Raw genomic sequence first — 22564 nt, 5'->3', positions numbered from 1 at the left:
TTTGTGCGAGATGAAGAGGTGTGTGTCTGGAGGACTGTGAGGAGTGTTGTTTATGTCAGCATGCCCCCCCCCTCCTCCTAAAGGTGCTTGGAGACAGATAAGGGAAATGGCCGCACCCTGTTCCAGTAACTGAATGAGAAAGCATCATCTTTACCGCCAAGTCAACAATTTTCTCGTCTTTGGATTTTTTTTAAAGCCATGGCGTCTCTAAGATGGACGGACATTGAGGGAACGGCACTGCAGACCTCTGAGAGGACAGAGAAAATGAAATGAAGAGGACTAAATGACAGCAGGGACCTTTCCCAGCACATTGAGATACTGCTCTGCCTTGACATGTCCATTAGATAGAGACGGAAAAGGACATGAGGGTGACATTATCATGAGTAGCCGCAGTGGTCCAACGCAGCAGAGAAAGGCCACACTACAGTTAAAACACATCACCCTGTATCTGAATGTTGAAGGCTTTTATGAACTTTTATTAACTTAAGAGATAAGAAGTCTGACTGATTCATTTTTCTTCTTTTTTCTTTTCTATTACCTGTGCCAAGAAGTGGGTCAGATGTGAGATTAGGAAAGATGATGCATGGTGAAGTTTTTTAAAATCTAATATAATGAAAAATGAGAATGGCATGGACGGCCTCAAGATGAAATGTAACACCTCCCAGCAAATCCCCCTGCCGAGTATATATGTGTGTGTGTGTGTGTGTGTGTGTGTGTGTGTGTGTGTGTGTGTGTGTGTGTGTGTGTGTGTGTGTGTGTGTGTGTGTGGTGTAGCTAACCCATTATCTTGCATCTACATAGTGAGTGTGGGACAATGGAGCAGAGACACTACGAATGTATTCTGGAATATTAATGAAATCCTTTCGGAATGTAAGGTGCTAGAGAAGAATAGGAAGGCTTAGCTTATTTCAGTGAAAGGTCTATCGCTATAATAATGTATGTTTACAGATAGAAATGTGAAGCACATGTACAGCCAAGTCAGGTATTCAGTTAGCAATCACTCCCTGGAAGAGGTGAAATATCATCCCATCGCTCTGCAATTTTCTGAACCCTTTCAAGCCTGTGAGCAACTGGTGCAGCTCTGCAGGCGGAAAGGGATTCCTCTTTGTGAAATCCACTCACCCCTGAAGAATAAGCACTTTTCCTCTCTGCCTGTGCACTGTACAATACACAACGACTCCTTGTTCAAGCAAGCAATTGCCAGACCAGAAAATACAGAGCGCGAGATGCCTGAAAGTGTAAAGGTCATGGGATATCCAAAACTCTCCCTAGAACCTAAATTACAATTTTAAATATGACCAACTGGTCCATGTAGCTTAAAGTTGTATTCCTTTAGATTCTCAATGTGGGAAATGTATTAAAAGCAGGTGTGTTTTAATACATGAACAAACAGTCCTTGAGCAGCTTTTTTAGTCGTTTTGTCATTTTGCCAAGTTTTTCTTAATGATGAATGTTAATTAAAGTATAGAACAGCCCCATGTTGCGGAGTTTGCTTCTCCAAAGCGTGTCCCAGAGGCTCGGCCTATTTAGGATCACGACCCGGGGTATCCTGCCTGTATCTACTTAAATATGTAGCTCAAGCGCAACGTGTGGTAAGGGTCTGCCATCAGTCTCTTGGGAAATAAATTCCACCTGTTGACATTTTAGTTGGTTGTGTAAAAGCGATAAAACAGCTCTGTATGGATGAAAGTCCCTGGCAGAAAACTGAGGTGACATTTGAATATAAAACACTCTTTCTATCTATAGTTAAGTTAAGTATTAACAACATGTGAAGAGTTTTTGGAATACGGCCTCAGATATTGCCTGCAGCTCTCCAACTTCAATGCTTTCAATATGAAGCAGCAGCAGTAGAACATATTTTTTAATTAGCAGTATTGTAATCCAACTCTGACACAGCTGCAGGGGAGCAAACAGTAAACAGGGAGGCTGATATTAATGAGACCAAATTAAAATCTTTGGTTGGATGCTGCTTTATTTGTATGAATTTAGAAGGGCTGCACAGTTTGAAAAACAACGTACGAATTTTCGATTAATTTGAATGACATTGCAAGTGCAATGATGCGATAACAGAGGGAATTATTATTAAACATATATCAAAATATATTAAAAAGTCTGTATAGTACCAATTGTAGGCCACGACTCCAATTCCTTCAGAATGTTCAGAATTTTCACATAATACCAATCAATAATACCAGCTACTTGATAGTGTTAAAAATGCCTCACATATATGGAATGAAATATTGAGTTTATTTAATTCTTAGCAATCCTAACTATAACATAGTCCATTCTTCAAATACTTCATATGTGACGGGGTGAGGCCCCCCCCAGCTTCAGGAATGGAGGGCCCCATTGTTAGAGGCCTGCACTGTATTACATTACGCTGTTTATTTGCCTAGTGGCTACTCTGTGACCCGCGGGGCGGACGCTGTGCTGACAGATGAACGGCCTTCCTCCGCCACACCTGGTCACAACATGTCACACACACACACACACACACACACACACACACACACACACACACACACACACACACACACACACACACACACACACACACACACACACACACACACACACACACACACACACACACACACACACACAAAGATATGAGGAGAAGTGCAAGCAAACAGAGCTCAACCCCCCCCCATCAGCAATCTGCTTTTATCGCCCAGACAACGAAATGAAATATGATTAGGGAGATAATGGTGACCTCAGAAAAAATGACTTCTTTCCACCTCTAGAGAATGAAATCATGGATAAAGTGATGAATGTTTCTCTTCTATCATCCAGTAATTATCAAGCAACTCAGTTGTGGAATTGCACCGACAACCAGCTCTGCGTGGCTGCTTAACTTTCAAGTGATCTTGTTATTGTTCAGATATAGCGCTAACGGCTTGAAATTGATTTCAATTTAAACTATGTCATTTGTTGATACCAAGCATCTTTATAAGTAGGTACACAGCGTCTGACCATGAAACGCCTGCTCGCTATCCTTCATTTGTTCAAGTCTCTGCTGTGATATTACAGTGTGTGTGGAGCATTTGCACACCAACCTATCATTAGGACATTATTTCTGGTTATGGACATTAGTTGAATTACTGTATACAAACCAGGCGTCCGCTGAGACGACTGGCAGCCTCAAACCTACACATACTGTAACTCTGAGGAAATCTGCATATTCTCATCATTTGGCAGTAACCTGAAACATTCTAAGACATGTGAATACAAGAATCCTAATTGGAATTTTTAACACACAAATGTTCTGGGCAGTTATTTACATGAATATTTCAGTGCATCACTTTGCATTCAGAATCAGTGCCCAAGGAATGTCATACTTAATTGAAGTGGAGCTGCAGCAGGAGGAAATGTCCAGTGTGCATTAGCAGCTCTGACTTCATCATTTCCAAACACAATTTAACATTTTCTCTCTCTAACATCACTTTTAACAACTTCCTCTTACTGTCTAGCTCTAAAATCCAGAGGAGGAATGTTTTTTTAATCAAACTATCAGTTTTAAGAGACTCCAGGTTTCCTCTCAGTGGGTAGGTTTTAGACAGTCTTATCAAAAAACTGCTATTCCAACTGTTCCACAATTTTTTAGCAATCATTGGTGAAATGGGAGTAATTAGAACATTGGGGGTCTATTTTATGCTCTGGAATTATACACATTTGTTGCTAAGACTTTCCCCACACCAATGCTTTAAATGCATGGGGAGAGAGAGGTTGATATCATACTGCTGCGTTTTAGATTACACCCGTTTCTGATAAATAATAACAATACAATTTGGAGGTGTATGGAATAAGATATGAAAGCTCTAGAAAATCTGCTCCTTAAGTTTCTGGCGCAGGCAGATGGTAGAACATGCTTAAAGTGGCACCTTTAATGCAATGTTCGTGTACTTGATGAAGCAGATTCACACTCATGTTCCTTAGAGACTCTTACTCTTTAGATCAATCTGTGCACATAGCGCTACAAGAGGAGGAAGTGATGCCACAGAATCCACTCATAATCCACCAAAATGAATGCTGGCATAAAACGTGTTACCAGCCACAGGTCCACCTCTGGCAGTGTTCGCCTGTAGACCCTGGAGGTGAGGGAGTCCAACACACGGTGCATCAAACAGGAAACAAACAGCAACCTGTGCTGCGTTTCTGATGGACAGATGTACCATACTTAGATGATAATAACTTTACAGTATAAGTGGTTATCGTTGCATCTGCCACATAGCAATGTTAAAAGCATCCCAGTATATTTATTCCTAATTACACAGAACAGTTTGCAGCTGACTGGTACACAGACAGTGGATTAGCTGTCATTGAATATTGGACTTGCGTTCAGCAGATGGAAAATAAATATAACTCTAAATGTAAATGGATTGGCTATCTGTGTAAATACACAACAGTTTGCACACAGCCCCAAAAAGTGATCATATGTCAGTGTTGTGTCGAAAAACTGTTTAAGTTATTGCATTTATAGAAAGGATATTGGTTTTAGTTGTTTTGTACATCTTTTTCAGGTTGTTTCATCATGGTCGTTATACTGGTGTGTCTTATAGGTCTTTCTTTTGTCTAAATCAAACAAAAAAATCATTATCCAAGTCAACTATTTCCTAGAAAATTCTTTTACCACATTGTTCTTGGGGTTTCTTTAGCCAGGTGAGCTTCCTGGCCCTGACAGGCAGCATCACTGTCAAGGTGTTGAAAATGCAGAATGATAATAAATAACAGATTTCGTAAAATCACATTACATTAATTCATCAAGAAATATTCATGTGATTTTGCGACTGTTTCCAAATTCAGTCATGGCTTTTAAGGACAGATAGTTGGAAAGCTAAGTGATTGCAATGCATCATAAATATAAATGCATCACAACACTGCTTACAGGCTCAATCAGTGACAGAGCAACTGATACAGACACAGACTGAATTCCTGCCTTAAATCCATGATGCAAAGCGAATCGCTGGTTTGTGATGCACTATTTGCCCAGAACAAACAAGAAAAATGTGCACGGACACAGTGTTACTGTGCAGATGTCTAGGGGGGACAGCATGAGCTAATATGTGACTGTGGAGAGGGTGAGGACAGGGGTGGGGAAGCAGATAGTGGGAGTTAAAGGTGGAGTCCTTCCTTTCAAGCTGAGGTTAAAAGCCTTTGAGGCGGCGACCTTGGTTTTAAAGGTCCCTGGGTGTGACTCATAAACAGGTGTCAGAACAGCTGTAAGAGTCAGAGGGGGAGGGCGGGGGAGATGGAAGAGAGTACAGCGGAGAGACGGAGGATGGGTCAGACCACCATGACAACAGGGAGGGTGCATTCCTTCACTCTAATGGGACTATTTGGCAAAGAAATAGTCCCTTTAGATGATTAGATTTATCGTGCATTACAATTACAATGCTGGGTGTCTAAGAGCCGATCCCTGTGGCCTTAAAGAGCTCATATATAAGAGTTCAATGTTTAATGTCTTGGAATTTCACTATTTAATGTCGTTTAAGGACACTTCAGCACGGTAGAAAAAGGTTTCAATTTTGAATGTAATAAAAAATAATACCATTAAGGGTCATTTTTAATCTCTATATCATATTCTGCTCTTTTGGCAGCTCTGAGAGGCGGGTTTTATCTCAGGGTTAAGGCTGCACTAAATTATGGTGTTTGATCATCAAAGAAAATAATTCTTAAACTGTTTTACATAGAGTCAGTGCAATGTCTCTGATCTCCTATGTGCAGTATGAATCTTATTAGTTGTGACTTCCGATTTGGTTTGCATACCTCAAATGCCAGAGGGAGCAATTAAATGTCAACCACCATCTCTCTGGGGACTGTTTTGCTACTCTTCTAATCTTATGCAATCATGACTTTCCATAAAAATGTAACTGAGAAGGTTACTGCATCTAAAATCATCGGAAACAAAATTAAACTATCCTACCCAGCATAGCACGCTTTATTGAGCAACATGTTTTCGGGATTATGTTAGTTGGCAACTTCAGATATTTGCAGTGTCATCCAGGCCTTTGCATTCTATTTGGTAACATGTATACATAACTATCCTTATTGAAAGCTGTTAAACAAACACGAAAATTAGATTTTTTTGCCCAAGCCTCGAAAAAGATGTATAATAAAAAGCAAGAATCAGAGCAGCATATTGAACTGTAAACATTGAGGAAAGTATGCAGCGGCAGAACTAAGTACATGGACTGAAGCACTGCACTTAAAAACAAATGTCAGGTACTTGTAATTTCCATGATAGGTCAATACTTTCTTCGACATTTCAATAAGAATGCAGGACTTTGACTTGGAAGTGATTGATGTAAAAATGTTCTTATACTCTGGTTTCATAGTACTGACTTATTTAGTTAAAGTAAATTATCTCTACTTCGAAAAGCCATTCACATCTGAAGCTGAAGACAATGTGAGATACTTATATATGACTTCCTGTTATCATGTGATCAAAGTTTCATACTTAGGGGAGGTCAATGCTCTAGAAAAAGTTGAGTTTAGCATATTTCATTACAGCTATCTTCAATATTTGTGTGGGGTGGGTTGGTAATGTCTCTAAAGTGGCACTGTGTATACTGTGTTGCGTTGACTGATGGTTTTGTACTCACTCAGCTCTGCGATGCTGCCCACCCGGGTTGCGAGCAGCGACTGTTCCAGTGTGCGCAGCTCGGCCTGTGAGTAACCCTGACCTTCACCCCCCCGCCCTGAGCGCTGCTGGTCGCGGTGCAGGTTCAAACTCTCGGGCAGGGTCAGCACACCTGCAGGGCAGAGAGCACAGACAGGAAACATTTACGCACACGCTCATGGTGAATATTAACAAAATCTGTTTATCTGCAGCACATTTCAGCCTCCTACTTTTTTTTGGGGCTGACGTCAAATTAATCACCAATGCTGTGAAATAACAGGGGAAAGCAGGCGAGGAAAAAAAGTCTACTGAAACAGGGGGAACACATAAATCAGCACTTTTAGTTTGATATTCTAAACAGAGTTAGTAAGCTGGATGAAACACAAACATTCAGAGCATCTGGAGAGGGGCTAAATGTGTTTAAGTGATGAAACGAGGAGAAAAAGATTGCAGATTAACAGCAAAATGTAAAATGTTTTGGTACAATCATCACTGCTGACATAAACATAAACCCAACATTTAAATGAATGGGAAGCTGATAAATCACACAAAGACTTATTTATGAAAGCAAAATGATTGCAATAGCAGAATCGCTCGTCATCATTGAAATAAAATGTTGATACAATGACTTTTTGAGTGTCTTAGTTTGATCTCCTCTTGGCTTTACATCCCATTTTTAGTTCCACGTTTGTGTCTTCAAAACTGTGGTGTGTATTGTCATGTGATCGCAAGTGTGTTCTGTCCCCCCCCCCCCCCCCCCCCCCCTGCAAACAAGGCACAGCAGAGGATGTTGGCTGACGATGATTAATCCATTACGGTGGCGTTACTGCAGCCAGCCTTTGTTTAGCTGCAGTGAGAGACTTGTGACGGATGGGATATTGAGTTTTTTTTTTTTGCTACAGGAAAATGGGAAGGAACACCCCGCCGAGTGCTAATCCTAATGACATGGCGCAGTGGGATCCGCCGTTTCTCAGCAAACACTAATTACAACACGGAGGAACTTAGTCAATTTGTCTGTGCGATGCCAGCATGTCAGAAAAAACACTGAGCAGTTTCCTTCCAGCTGCAGATTCCTCCCAACGTGTCCTCCACCCACAGTGACCAGCCCCAGAATTCCAGTATTCCCCAGTCAGTGTCCCGCTCCCTCTTCCTCCCACAGCCTTTTCCTGGAGGTCAGATTTATTTGGAGCCTCTGATAATGATAACAACAGACTTTTCTATTACTGTAAAAGCGCTGGACAGTTGGGATGGAACAGCTGCTGTTTGGGTGTGTCTCAAATGGAACAACTTAAAAGATAGTGGATGTTTTGTTTGTGTATTTCTATATTTTGAAGAGAAGACTACCCTCCAAGAAATGATTGTTGATTTGCAAGAAGGTGGACGGATTTGGATGTAACCACAACTTTTTATATACATTTAACTCTCTTCCAATAGCATTTAAATCACTCAAATTCAAGGAGTGACTTGGAGTTACTGTAGCTCACACTCAAATATAGCAATTTGCATGCTGTAGAAGTGGTTTTATGTAACCAAGACCTTTAAAAATTGAACATGTGACTTTACATCTTGTCTTTGGACCTGCAAATCACAGCATTGAGGTTTAACAAAGAGAAAGTATGCATAAAGGAAACAGAAGGTCATAGATCAAGACAGACTTTTTTAAAATAAAAATGTGCAAAGTAAATTTTACTTCGGTGTTGCAATGCACTGCCAATATCCAGGGAAAGCAAAGTCCCAATCATTCTGAAAGAACACTTCAGAGTGCCTAAAAGAAAAGGAAAGCTATCCATCTCCTGTGCCAGGGTGCAGCAGAGAAGGCTCCTCTAATCATCCAAAACTATATTTTCAGTCACGTCCACTTCTGCAGGAGACTGTGTATTTTTAGGGGAAACCAGTTTGAATAATTCACAGTGTTCCGTAATCAAGGCCTCCCATCGTTTCCGTCACCCCAACTTTATCTCCCCCCACTGCCCTAACTATTGTTTATTATATTCCCGGGCTGCCAGGGAACCCTTTGCTGAATTATTCATCCTGTCAGATCAAGACATATAAACAAGTCTGCAGCTCTCTCTCCCCACCTTCCACTCTCTCGACATGTTATCTCTCACCAACACTTGGCTCCCCCTGATTGAAAAAAACCCAAACAGAAATATTTGATCCCAGGAGCTGTTTGTGTATTAAACATCACAGTTGAGAAAGAAGGCAGTCGGAGGGAGGGGGGATGCTGGCTAAAAAATGACAAGCAGCATGAGACTCTTGAGACGTGTTTATAACCTCATATTTCTGAGTCACTCCAACAACATCTTCCTGCGACCCCAGGGGCTATTCCAGGAGTTTGTAGGTGTTTATATATTATACTTGAGAAACAGCCTAATCCCAGATGAACTGATATAACCTGTGTTTTCTATTCTGGGGCTTCCTCATCTCTACTGCTGTCGGGCAGATGAAGCAGAGACTGGGTCAGGGGGACAAGAGTACTTTAAGATCTGAGCGAGTCACAATTTCCCATGAGTCGCCTCCGTGGAAATACTGCCGCTCGTGCAAGTCCTCATAAATAATGTAGAAGATATTTGCAGGTATTTGCTTTCTGTACGGGGGAAAAAAAGATCTTCCAAGAAAGAGGATGGAACCTTTAGAGAAATGTACGTATCCCAGAACAAAGCAATACATATTACTGGCACAGCTTGGAGCTTTAAAACAAAGATGCTACTCTTTGATATTTCCCAGATTTAAAGCCCCCCGCTGCCGTGTTAATGAAGCAATTTCTCAACCACACAGACAGAGCGGGCTTCAGCTCAGTTATAGCTTCCAGGTGTGTTTCGGAATAATTCTTAATCATAAAAGAAGATACTGGAATTATATTACCTTACATTTTGTTAAGAAACTTTTTTCGCATCACAGATTAGACACATCTGTTGTTGGTGAACATCCTTTAAATGGAAAAGTCTAAAATAATGTTATCATAAATTACAAGCTCACCTGAGTAAAAATACAACAAAAACAACATTATGTGGTTCTGTTCTTTCTAAAGTAGTATTCCTCTATATACTCATTTTCCAATTCACAACAATGATCGACAGCTATACAGCTTTTTGAAGAAAACAACTTAGGATATTCCCGATTATCCCGATAACGGAAATTGACCAATTTTAACTTATTGTGATTATTTTTTTATCATGATCAAATCCTATACTGTATATCCTCTCGTTGTTAGGTGTGTTTTTTACCTTTTGAGGAATTGAAGCTAGCTGTTTCCAACTGCTTTCAGTCTTTATGCTAAGCTAACAGCCTGAAGGACGGTAATGGAGTGGTGCCCATTCTCTGTTCTCTGCAAGAAACTGCAAATTAAATCAATTTGATTTAATACAAATAAAATCAATCGGTTCAATTCTTCTTCTTCTGCTACTGCTGCTACTGCTGCCGCTGCTGCTGCTGATGCTGCGGTGGTCGGTGAGTTCAGTGGACTGAAGGCTACCAAGCTTCAAACAAATCATTACGCAGTGTTTACTGAACCTTGATGGAGATGGATGCAAGCCTGACCTGCAGGCGTAAGAGCTTTTAACCTTGAGAATGTCCGAGTATCAACCACCAAGGGAGTTGAGGAAAACAGCCATGTTTTCAGCCTCATAATGGAAGACTTTACCATCATTGATCAGAGGGTTTGGAAAAGGTTTTACGTGAGAAGTTTTCAATGATTCAGCTGAAATGAAAACCACACAACCAGCTTTATAGTCCCTAAAAGTCTGACAGCATTAAAACTCGAGTTTCTTCCAGATCCAGAGTGACACAGGATGTGTTTTGTACAGGGAATAACACACTGCTGGTTTACTGGGAGACATTCCCCTTTTGGAGCTCTTTTAGTATACCTGAAACGTGTTGCCTTAAACAAAAAGTGAAGACCTTTCAATATTTGTACATTACTCAAACAAATGGTCTTGTTTTAAGTTTTTAAAAACAATGCATTTAGGCAATCAGGTATCATTTTACCTCAGCAGGAGACATTGTGAAGCTTGAGGCTAAAGTGAATATTGTTAGCTGTTTTTATATTTCGTAAATCTAATGGCATCACATATATTATCTGCTAATTGTAATATTGATTAAAAAGCAAATTTCTTCTCCATTAATTGTTTCATCTATAAACTGTCTGTCTCAAAAAAGGTATAAAAAAGCCAAGGTGACTTTTTCAGAAGTGTTTAGACAAAAAGCCCTAAATGCCCTAAATCCTAATCACATAACACAAAGAAAAAAGGAAATTGTCATTCCTCATTGAGAATGTTTATTTTTGCATTTAATTGACGTTTATTTTCTGTCGATTGACTAATTATTTATCGATTTACATCTGGCTCTTAAGTATGTGGTTTTATATGCAGGCAAATGCATGTGTGTGTAATGGATGGATGGAAGGAATGGCCATTATACAGCCTTTCCTGTCTCTTGCAAAGCTCTATTTTAAAAAGGTCTTTTCAGTAGAAGAATGGGAGAAAGGATTGTGACTGTTGGAGATCAAGCCCTGGGCATAATGGGATTCGTGATCAATGCCATCCCTTTTTAGGATAGGCAGCCAATCCTTCGTCTGAATGGCTTCACCACTCAAGAGCAAAGAAAGCTCAATCCCCTAATGCCCGACCTTTGAACAATCTCCTCCAGAGAATTCTCTGCTGAGACTCTTAAGGATATGACTGCCCAATAAGAAACGAACAGCTTGATGAGGACTAGATGACATTTTGATTTGCTAAAAGCCACATGCACAGATACTATTCTATTCGAGAAGGACAAGTCAAGGTCAATTGGGTTACTTTGGCGCCATAAAACACGAGCAGCAACATGTGCAGGTAATGCCGCACCATTCACCCGTAGACCACATGGCTCAGCTCGATTGTTTTCCGCAGGAATGTCCAATCGATTTTCCTGTTGTGAGAAAAGTGGTCCCCCCCCCCTCCATCGTTGGTGAGAAAACTCTGCCTGAATATTAACAGGTAGTTGCCATGGCAACAAGCGACTGTAATTGCCTGAGCTGAAAAAAGCAGCATTTCTTTTTCTGTCTTCTTTTTTTACTGTAAGGAAAAGCACACACATGAGGAAAGTCTCTCTGACTGTTTTAAGCCCCGGAGCCACGTATCCCCACATGATCCAGCCATCCAACAAAAAGCATCCCATCATCACTGCGGGTTGATACAGTTGGGTAATTGCTGTATACCAGAGAGACATTTATTCTCTCATCAATAATGAATGAATGTACTTGGGACTCAGACCACATTAGCGGTGCAATGGCCAAAATGATTAAGCGGTCGACCCAACTGGCTAACTGCAAATGTCAGCTGCAGATCCATGACCCACACAGAGGGGGACAGCAGGGACACGCTTTGTGGGCAATGAACAACACTAGATCCAATCGGGCCCCAATGTGCATTAATGGCTACGGTGTGAGGGTTTAATTACACATTTTTACATTATATTTTTGAAGCTGTTAGGCTTCAAAGTTCATCTGCATCCCGCATCTCTTCAAAGAATAATAAACCACAGGGCTTGTCGACATCAGATCATAATGACTCACAATCATATACAGTATGACTAAAGACCTATTGCCATATGGACACACACATTTTTTGAGAAGACCTTTTGAATATATCCACACTCTGAATGCTGTGAACAATACCTCAAAGTCCCAAAAGATGATGATGAATTATTTTTATGCAAAAACAACTCCATTGATAATCCATTGAGGGTAATAATCCAACACCCTCAAGGACTTTTCAATGATTTTGAGGCCCGATTCCCTCCAATTCAGGAACCCCACATGGCGTAGATTGAGACTCAGATCAAGGTCATGTGTAATCAATTGACACACAATATTTATAAAAGCATCAGATGTGATCGGTAGATGACACAAACGTGTGTCACACTTATTATTAACAGCCCTTAGAAACATAAGCTGTATGGACAAGGTAATAATTTGTGGCCGCAGGATAACTCTAACCCAGATGTAATCTTCTGGGACTTCAAAGGCTTTGTAACAAAACATTTAATAATAGTTGAGTAAAAGGAAAATAGATAAACACACATTTCTGGATATCTAGCATTAAAGTAAGGCTAATTCTAACAGTACAATATCTCTTGTAGCTCTTGAGAGAAAAGTATTGCATTATCGGAAAGTTTTTTGCTCGCAAATGACATATATAAGATACATGACCGTTAAAGTAATGTATCATCACCCAGAGTTTTCTTGTTATACATTATTTCCACCACCTCTGATTTCTAGTAAAGTGCATGTATGTCTACTCATGGTGACAGTAATCACAAAGTAGCACCACTACATCAGGGATAATAGCTCAGCTAGGTGTTATAAACATTTATTTCTCCTTGCCTGTTCGCTCTGCAGACAGAAAACATACAAAGTGTCAGAGCACCATGTATGTTGAGTTGTTGGAGGAGCATGGGACATAAGATTTTCATTGCCAACATATACATGCTGTGCATATGACCAATGAAACCTTGAAACCTTGAGAAAGTATCACATTTATCTTTCTCACACAGCGTGACAGCAGCTCCTAATGGAAGTCTCTGCACGCTTGCACCTAAAAGGGGTGCCATGAAGGTCCTTTAGCTTTTATGAACGTTTAAACTATGACTTAAACTTTATGTGAGAATGATGGAAAACATGCGACAAAGAGAGACGAACCATTCTCTCAGAGGGAAGATTCATTTTATTTCTCAAATGTTGTTCCAGCAGAGCTACATTTTATGCAGAATGCTCGCAATTTAGGGAAGTAGAAAAGTTGTATAGCATGTCGGTAAGGACGCTGGACTAACTTTGAATAAATATGCTGACAAAAAAAACGATTTCCATTCCCTCAATCCCCAAAAGCCTCCACTACAAAGAGACTGGGATTGCTGAAATGGTCCATTTCACACCGGTGACACATTTCCACTTTCCCAAAACCTCAGTCTATGACTAGATAATGTTAGCACCTCCTAACTGGGGAGCAATAACTCATTATTCCAAATGATAACAAACAGCTAGCATTACTATTGAGCTCAAATTAACCTTATTTTCATCTTTTCATATATTGCAAAGTAGTATAGGTGACTTTGAACCATGGAAAATCGAACCCACCATTTTCATTACATTTATAATGCCTAAACTACATTTCAACAATAAAAGAGGAGAGAGCTGCATGCCTGTGATTAGACAGGAGGTCTTTAGTAATGTGGGCACAAAAAAAACACAACCCAGGAAGTATGCAAAATGGCTGCTTGTCATCAGATACCACATGAATGCAAGAAAAGATGAAAATCAATCAAGTGTTAAATGTGACACTACAGAGAAAAGTTCCCCTGTGTTTCTGTGCAATAAGTGTTTCAGCCTCATGGGGCTGCTGGTGTGGTTTAATAGCTGTATTCCTGTTTAATCTTCAGTTGCTGCTCAATAACCTCAACATTTCTCAATCTGCTCATTAGCATTCGAATGCTCCACTGTTTACCATCACTCCATTCCAGTGAAAAATTCCTCCTCTCCTCGAGTCAGTGTAATATCTTCCAACAAGATGAGCCCTCACATCCTCATAAATAACTCAAAACAAGAAATGTTTCCAGCCACGTAATGAAAACATGCAGATGTGTTTGCTATAGGTTTTATAGCATATGCTCATCCACTGCAAACCGCACGTTTTCCTCTCTGCATGTGTGCGCCCTTAAACAACTCAAGAAAAACACCCTGAAAGAACGTTTACACACATTTCTACAACTGGAAATGAAATTTGCTTCAAACTGGCTTTTTGTTACAAAATATCTTCCTGTATGCTGAGAGTAGTGAGTGAGCTGAAACAACCGCTTTAAAGCTGAGAGATGCTGCATATTAAAAAAGGGATGATTTCCATTTAATACATTATTACCATAACAATAAGCAATCAAGCTTCTTCAATTATAATGTAATATTCATTATCTATTATATTGTGTTTTTGTTAGTGGTGCTTGAAAAGTATGCATCATATTTCATTTATTGATTATTCATCTTTTATGTTACATCTTAAATCTTCAGGGTAACAACTATCTATAGCTAATGAAGTTGAGAAAACGGCAACTGTTCCCAGTAAAAGAAGTAGCAGTGAATGCAAATACTCAAACTAAAGCTCAAATAGTAGTATTTTCCTCTCAACCTATTCACTTGTAACATACTGCACATGTAAAGCACTTCAAATTCTTATTGTTAGTGGTCTGATATTATTCAAGGACGTCTATGGCAGAGAAACCTTCTTCTGACAAGAAAAGATTCTTGAGTCTGACATCAAATCTATTAAACCTGACCGGCTGATAACCTTTGTATATAAATGCACCCTGGAACCCTCTGAGAAGCCACACAGTATTACAGTTCCCTTGATAACATTGAAACTTTTAAAACCCCTAATTATAATTTCCTTCACTTGTCGCTCACCATAAATGGCTACAGATAATGTGCATTGCAGAAGAGATTGTTTTTTAAGGTAAAAATTGTTGCACCAGATGGACTTCCACCCAATTTCTTGGTCCTGTGCCAAATCCGCATCGGAATCATCAATTGAACGAAAGCCTTTGTATTTCAATTCCATATGTCCTGCATTGTACTTCAGAGAAACCCCACAACATGATCATGGCATGGTCTTTGAAGGTTGTGTCTTTGCTTAATCTATCTGCAGTGGTCAACATTATCAAGAGCCTAATCCCTCATCATTTGGGCATCCTTATCACGCCAAGAAATATGGACTGCAGGTGGCCCGCCAGATGCCTTTGCTTTATATAAATCTACATTCAGAGCCTTACCATAGAGGGAAATTAAATGGGCACACAGCCTCACATCCTTGTGTCTCGCCCATCTTGTCAGTCAGTTTGTTGTTTTTGCATTATGCAGATTATGTATTATTATTATATTATTATATATTATTCCAAACGAGTGGTCTGCAGTTCTGTCTGTTCTCAATGGAGCTGTGACTCATCCTAATCTCTGGGGGCGAGGAGGCAGAGTAATGCAATAAGACCAACAAAGATATCAGCCAGCGTGTAAAGAGAGCGGGCGACCAGGAGGAAAAACCATGGAGTCAAACAGGGTCGCCATTAAGTGGTCAGACAACAAGAAACAGAACCCAGAAACCTTTGACGCAGTTATATTACTTACAATTTCTAGCAGATATTCAAAACTGAATTGTCTACTTTGAATGAAACCTTTTATCTCACTATCACTACTGATGATCCAGGAGCAGCTTGACCTGACATATTGTTATCAAGAAACATGATTACCCCACGGTTGGTTCTCTCTTTATGTCGTAAACCTTTAACAGAAAGATACAGACAAACGTTGCTGACAACATGTACAGGTTTTTTTTTAACGCTCTTAATGTCTTTCATGTTTGTAAAGCACTTTGAATTGCCTTGTGTTGAAAGGTGCTATATAAATAAACTTGCCTTGCCTAAAAAATATAGTATGAGGGCGCTAAACAAAATTACGACCCGGCCCACTTTCTGGTGAAAATATTGCATCAAATAACGGTTTCTTCATGTCTTAAAGCTGCGGAGTCATCTATTGCACCTCAAACAACAAATAAAGCCAGAGTTACGGTTACTTTACTCCCTCTACAGAAAAAAGGACAGTAAAAGGAACGATCTAATTCAGGAATCACAGTTTCAGTGTAAGCCTGCTGCCTGCCCCTCGTCCATCGGCAGACTGATCCGATATCCATCCCCTATTTAATCGAAACTCTGTAAAAACAACTTTGACACAACGGAAATATTGTTTTGTGGCAAATTTTACAGGGAAAATCTGCATCATCAGGAACAAAAAAATCATTCTCAATTAAATAAGTGGAATAAAACGACTAAAAACCTGAAATATTCATGTCTCTGATTTCTTCAGAAATTCAGGATCTCTTTGTGCCGGAATCAAAAACATCAACAATAAAATAGCTACTAGCCATAATGAGATAAACCAAGTTTTACACCTTGTTGTTAGTAGATTTTACAAGAACAACACCTCTTAAATCATCATTATTCTTTGAAACAACATGACAAATGTGTATTCAACTTAACACACTGCTAGCCCTAGCTTACATGTTGCCAAAACAAGTGTCAAAGGGATGGATGTGTCTGACATGAAAACATACCAAGCACAGGTTCGCACAGACAGTGAAGAGTAAAAGGTGGAATCATTTCGCGATGCAAAGAGAGACAATATGCAGGAAGCCAAAACTTATTTTTTAAATGCAACTTTCTGTGCAGCTTTGAATGTTCAGCCTACTACAGCTTGTTTCCAGGCGTGGTTCTTGTGCCAGAGGAAGACAAACAAGATCTTCAGGGACAAAAAGAAAAACTGAGCTCACTTCAGAAGTACTTTGAATCAAACAATCGCCCATAGTCCAGGCAAGATAACAATCCAAAGGCCCTGAAAGCTACAGTCTTTCAAACTTCTTGTTGTGCAGGATGAGGTGCGTCTGTAAAGAAACACACAGGGCAGTTTCTGGTTTCACATGAGAGTTTTGTCTGTGATCTTCTCACTGTTTTTAGGGGATGGGGCTACACTAATTAACATTTAGCACCATTAAAATGGGATGCCAGCACTGGGGTTCTTTACTACACTGACAACATGTTGCCTGTTGTGCCTTTAACGCTTAGAAAAAACAACTTTTCTATACTTACATACAATTCTATATGTGTTTGAGATGTTGCAGCTTATCAGCCAGACAATGACAGAATTTGTAAGTTAAAAACATGGCTGGATTAATTGTCTACCTCAAATGTATTGTCAATGAAATGTGGTAAGAGTTTGAGTGGTATAAGATCATTCAAGCACAATTCAAACGACAAAATATGACATGGAATAACTCTATACTATGAGGAATATTAAGCATTTTAAGGTGTGTTAGCACAAACATCACACAGGCATTGATTCAAAATGTTTGAGGGTGATGTAATATGGCCAATTTAGGGAGATTCTGCTGCCTCTACCTTAAGGCTTCCTCACTGTGTTTCCGCTCTTAATCAAACAGCATTTTACAAGAATTACCTGATCAATAGTGTTGTTTTTTGAGGGGATTTTTATTTCCCTTATGCAGAGTGATCAGATTGGACCTGTTAATGTGGTTAGACGGACTAAAACGTAGGTGTTCAACATCTCAACTGCTCATAGTCCCAAAGGATGAATATTATATTACAGCCATCAATGTTATTAATTTACAGCAGCAAAATGACACATTTACACCTTTGTTAAAGTGTATAGGAGACCATTTCCTCTGGGTTTTCCTGCAGGAATACACCTGTTTCTCACCTCGATTGGGCATTTTCACAAAGCCAGGTGTAAAGAGGTGGATTAATACCATCAGACCCTTACACGCCACCATGTGTCCCCAACTACCACACGTCTGTAATTTGGCAACAGCAACTCTGACATTTGGATCCTCCTCCCTGTGGGAAGGGTACACACCTGGCATTAGGATGCAGCTCCCGTACAACACCTGATCTGTTCTCTGTGGCCAGCACTAGATCAGTCAATGTAACTCAAACAAAAAAATCCCCTCAAAACGGAGCGACAACGATTGGGTAATTCTTCCTAAATGCCTTTCCATTGACAGCAGTGTTACACAGCAGGAAAAGACGGACCGGCTTCTGAATACTGAGCGGCTTCAGCTGGAATCTTAAATTAAAGTACCTTCCAGTAAGACAGTAAACCTCTTTAGGCTCCGGAGAGCACAAAATGGATAACTCTGTAACAAAACAACAAGAAAAGGATGAATTCCTAAAACAAAATATGGACAAGATGTGTACACTTGGAGTGTTTCAGTCCCCACTATCATATCCCTTCTATGGAAGCCTGGAAATTCCGAACAACAATACAAATTAAGCACCCTGGCTTTTTAGTAATCATTTTACCAAGTCACCTTTTAGTGAAACATTGCATTTAAAGTTGGATCAATGACCTTGAACAGTGACGAGACGCAATCCAGGTTTGTTTGGTTGAAACCAACTTTTGTTATACCAAGTCAACAAATATTGGAGCTCTCACAAATATTCCAGCTGTGATTAAACTCATTGAGTAAGGCTTGCTGTGTAGAGAGGGAGAAGAAGTACATTACCTCATACATGAACATAGTAACAGGTGTTTTCACTTAAAGCCTGATTAGCGCTCCTCTCATTATGTCATTTCCAACTTCAACCGGACTAATCAAGCGGAGGATTGAAAACACCTGTGTGCATCAGCAGGCCACTCATTAATTTGCTGTGAAAAGTCCTCTAACTGGAATATTCAAACTGTTACATCTTGAAATACTGTGTGAGAATCAGCATATTAAAAGAAGGACTCTTTACAATGTTGAACATAAGATTAAAGAGAAATATTTGGATGACCATATCTGCTTCTGATGTCTCTATATTATACATGTTGATGTTGTGCTGTACTCTGATGGTTGTGGTAGTAAAACAACAGGAATAACATTATTTTGGTTCCTTTTTAAGAAACTAAAAAAAAAACGAGTCGCTAACACATTTTCAATAAAGATCTAGTAATGATTTCCAGTATAGTTTCTTTAAAAAATCACTTAAATTGTCCCGTATTTTATGAGCTGAGTCTTAAATGGCATACAACCTATTTATTTGGGCTTTATACCCAAATGACTATAATAGAAGGCTGCTAAAATAGAAAAGCAGCTCTGGAAAATAAAGGCTGTAATAATTGTTAATGATGAACCTTATCATCTCACCCACAGATGGTCTTTTGAGGCAGTTATTTATCTATTTACTACAGCAGTCCTTTCTCCTTTGGGGATATTTTCCAAAACAAGGCATGAAAATCCACTTTGACCAGAGACAATAGCCGTGACCCAGGTACAAAGGGAATCAGTGCAGATTTAGTCTGGCAGCAGTATATTTGGAGGCGATATGAGTTAGTCTTGATGTAAAGGTTGGAGACATGGCCATTGTGAACATGCAGCGTTATTGCAGGTCAGCAGGCTGCAGGGGCATTGTGGTTGGTTGGATGGCTGTGGGGGGCGTTTGAAGTCGCTGAGGTTACACAGCTGTGACTGACCGGAGACCAGTGGCTAGCCTCCAATCTTTTCACACGTCCCTGCGGAGCTCTGATCCCACGATAAAAGAACGAGAGCACGACAGAAACGATCAAGAGAGTGTGAAAGTACTATGGGGGCGATCTACAATGAACCTACAAGATAACGTCATGTAGGGAAACGTTAAGCTATTGAGCCAGAGTTTTAAAATGACCTGTAACATCACTTCATGTTTGCTCATTTATTACTTATCAGGTTTATGTTATACGTTTCGTGTTAAGGTTTTAGTTCATGTTGAGATTTAGATTAACGTCTCCCTTTGTCCTGTGCCAGTTCGTCTTGTGACGTCAAGAGAGCCAGCTTGACGTACCCAGGACTTCTTTTTACTAGCCACATTTATTTAGTTGTGTGCAGTTTGTTTTTACTACATTTTTTGTGGAACCTTGTTTGTTCCTAAAAGAAAATAATTTTGTGTTTTGAAACCTGGTCGTGCAATTGAGTTTGTGTACTTTGTTCACGTCCCTCACATAACCGTATTTCTAGGGAAAATGATCGTACACAATTAATAATCACAAGAATAAAAGCAATATTGTCATTTTAGAAAATTGATTGTTGACATGCTTTAAAAAAACAACCTACATTAAAACTAAAATGTTGATATCATTGATACAAAGCATGATGAAATGGATGTGAAACCAAAATACCCATCCTTTCAAATCAATCCCACACATCAAGAGTGGCCCACCATTATCATTGTTTCTAAAAGTCATGCAAGAGCGGGGGGTTTATCAGGCGTGCAGCAACAGCTGGAGTGATGTACCTTTCCTGTAGGGAGATGCTGCTCTTTTAAACAAGCGCTCCCAGGTGAGTAAAGGACGAGACACAAGTCCTGATCATAGAAAATGTCAAACCTCTGCAAAATGTTCTAGTGTTAAGCTGCTAAAATCTGGTTCATAAGATCTGGAGTGGAAGTGGTGTGTGTTTGCATCATTGTGTGTGTGTGTGTGTGTGTGTGTGTGTGTGTGTGTGTGTGGGTGTGTGTGTGTGTGTGGGTCGGGCAGAGGTCATGTGTCATGCTGCGGCTTTTTCTCACGTTGCCGTTCCCAGGCCGCCTGCTCCGGCGTTATTAACAGTTGCCCGTCTGTCCTCTCCTCGCCGCAGAGAGGGTTAACGTGACTTTCGGCCCCTCGAATATGGCCCCGTCACAATGTACTGACTTCCCTGCTCCTGAGCAGATGGTCACCATATGTCTGAGCAGCACGTACAGCCGGCCGGGGACAGACAGGGTGGAGGAGCGCCGGTTTCTGAGCGCTGTGGTTTGTTTACCCCTTCTTCCCCTCTGGTGTTTGTTCTTGACATCTTATATTATGTGCAAATAATGTATAAACAGTACAGCAAACAGAGGGCTCAGTCCTCCAATAACAGGAGTCTATCCTCTTTATTAGGAGCCTCATTAGCACTAGCATGAGCTATTCTTTCTGGGGTCCACAATTGATTCACCGCTATTATTTTTTCTTAAATGTAAATGAAGACTTCAGCCTGTCCGACTTTGAAACACCAGCAGAGTCTATGTTCTTAGAAAGGAAAGATGGGTTTGTGATCATTACTGTATAAAATGAGCTTATTATTATTCAATGTGTTCATGTTCACAGGTTGTCTATCATGTTCAATTTGCTTTAATGCTGTTTTGTAGTTGTGGTGGTTTACACTAGAAATCGTATTTATCTGCCAGGAGAGATTAGGTATCACAGTATCCTTGAATATTAAGACTTTTGGCAATTAACCCTTTAAGTAATTGATTTGCTGACTAACTTAGTACCTCAACTCTTGGCATAAAGTTAATGAACACACGTATAAAGTAATGAAATGTATTAAAGTTTAGAGCAAAATGTCAAATGCTCATGCAAGATTTAAACAAATGCCAAGTTTATTCATATTATTAAACCACATATTTGGAGGAGAAACCCAATTGTTGTTTGAGTTAAATTGAAGAGAACGAGAAGCGAAAACAAACATGTATGAGGATATCTTGGATAACATTGATTAAGCATAATAAATAATAATAATAATAATAATAATAATAATAATAATAATAATAATAATAATAATAATAATAATAATAATAATAATAAAGTATAATAACATTGGGGTTTGTTAACAACTTTTAAGATTGTTGCACTGCTGAGAAAAAAAGGAATCAAAATTTTAAACGGATTTAAAAGAATTAGTTTGTCAATGTATTATTCAATACAAAAATAATTTTGTTAGTTCATACATTTTTAAATCAATGATTTGCTTCATTAATTTTCTCTAATTGTGTAATCTCTGTCCCTGTTGTTTGCAAATTGAATCTCTCTTAGTCTTGGTTTGTTAATTGGCCCAAATAAGTGTCACCTTGGGATTCTGGGAACGTCTGAAGGGCCTCTTTCACTATTTGCTAACATTTTGAAGGCTAAACTAAAGGTCTTACTCACAGCGTAGTCAAAGCATGATTATGTTAGCACGATGCTAGGACCTGGGACTAAAGCAGCTAAATGGAACTCAGCCAACAATGATCCTATTACTTATCTGTGACATTTTAAAATGTCTTCTATGAAAAAGGGGGATTAATTGAGAAGAAATAATCGACCGCTTGATCACAGCACACGCTAATGGAGGCTTAACGACATTTACAAAGATTCAAGATTCAAGATTCAAGAAGCTTTATTTATCCAGAGGGAAATTGAAACTAAACCAGAAATGAGAAGGGGGAAAGCTTAAAATCAGTAGAAAAAAAACACGTATTCTAACATCCAGTCAATTCTAACAAGAAAGTAAACAAGTTCAAATGGTCAAAATGGACTGAAGAGACAGCAAAGTGACTTTAATTAAGATAAAAAGGGTTTCAAAGGGCTGCAAAGCAGGAGTCAGCTTTTCTTTACAG

General features: G+C 39.5%; 1 protein-coding gene across 3 annotated transcripts in view; it reads right to left on the bottom strand.

Moving 5' to 3' along the window:
- The window catches only part of LOC134879143 (ankyrin repeat and BTB/POZ domain-containing protein 3-A), a 130220-nt gene that overhangs the window by 35170 nt on the left and 72486 nt on the right, over nt 1–22564 (bottom strand). For all 3 annotated transcript variants that reach the window (XM_063905483.1, XM_063905484.1, XM_063905485.1), the window contains exon 2: nt 6603–6752. In XM_063905483.1, the coding sequence (XP_063761553.1) occupies nt 6603–6752 (150 nt within the window). The remainder of the gene's footprint in view (nt 1–6602; nt 6753–22564) is intronic.

This window comes from Eleginops maclovinus, chromosome 17, assembly GCF_036324505.1.
Source record: "Eleginops maclovinus isolate JMC-PN-2008 ecotype Puerto Natales chromosome 17, JC_Emac_rtc_rv5, whole genome shotgun sequence".
In the NCBI taxonomy this organism is placed as follows: Eukaryota; Metazoa; Chordata; class Actinopteri; order Perciformes; family Eleginopidae; genus Eleginops; species Eleginops maclovinus.
The sequence above is the reverse complement of the archived record's forward strand: the minus strand, read 5'-3'. Positions and strand labels throughout refer to the sequence as shown.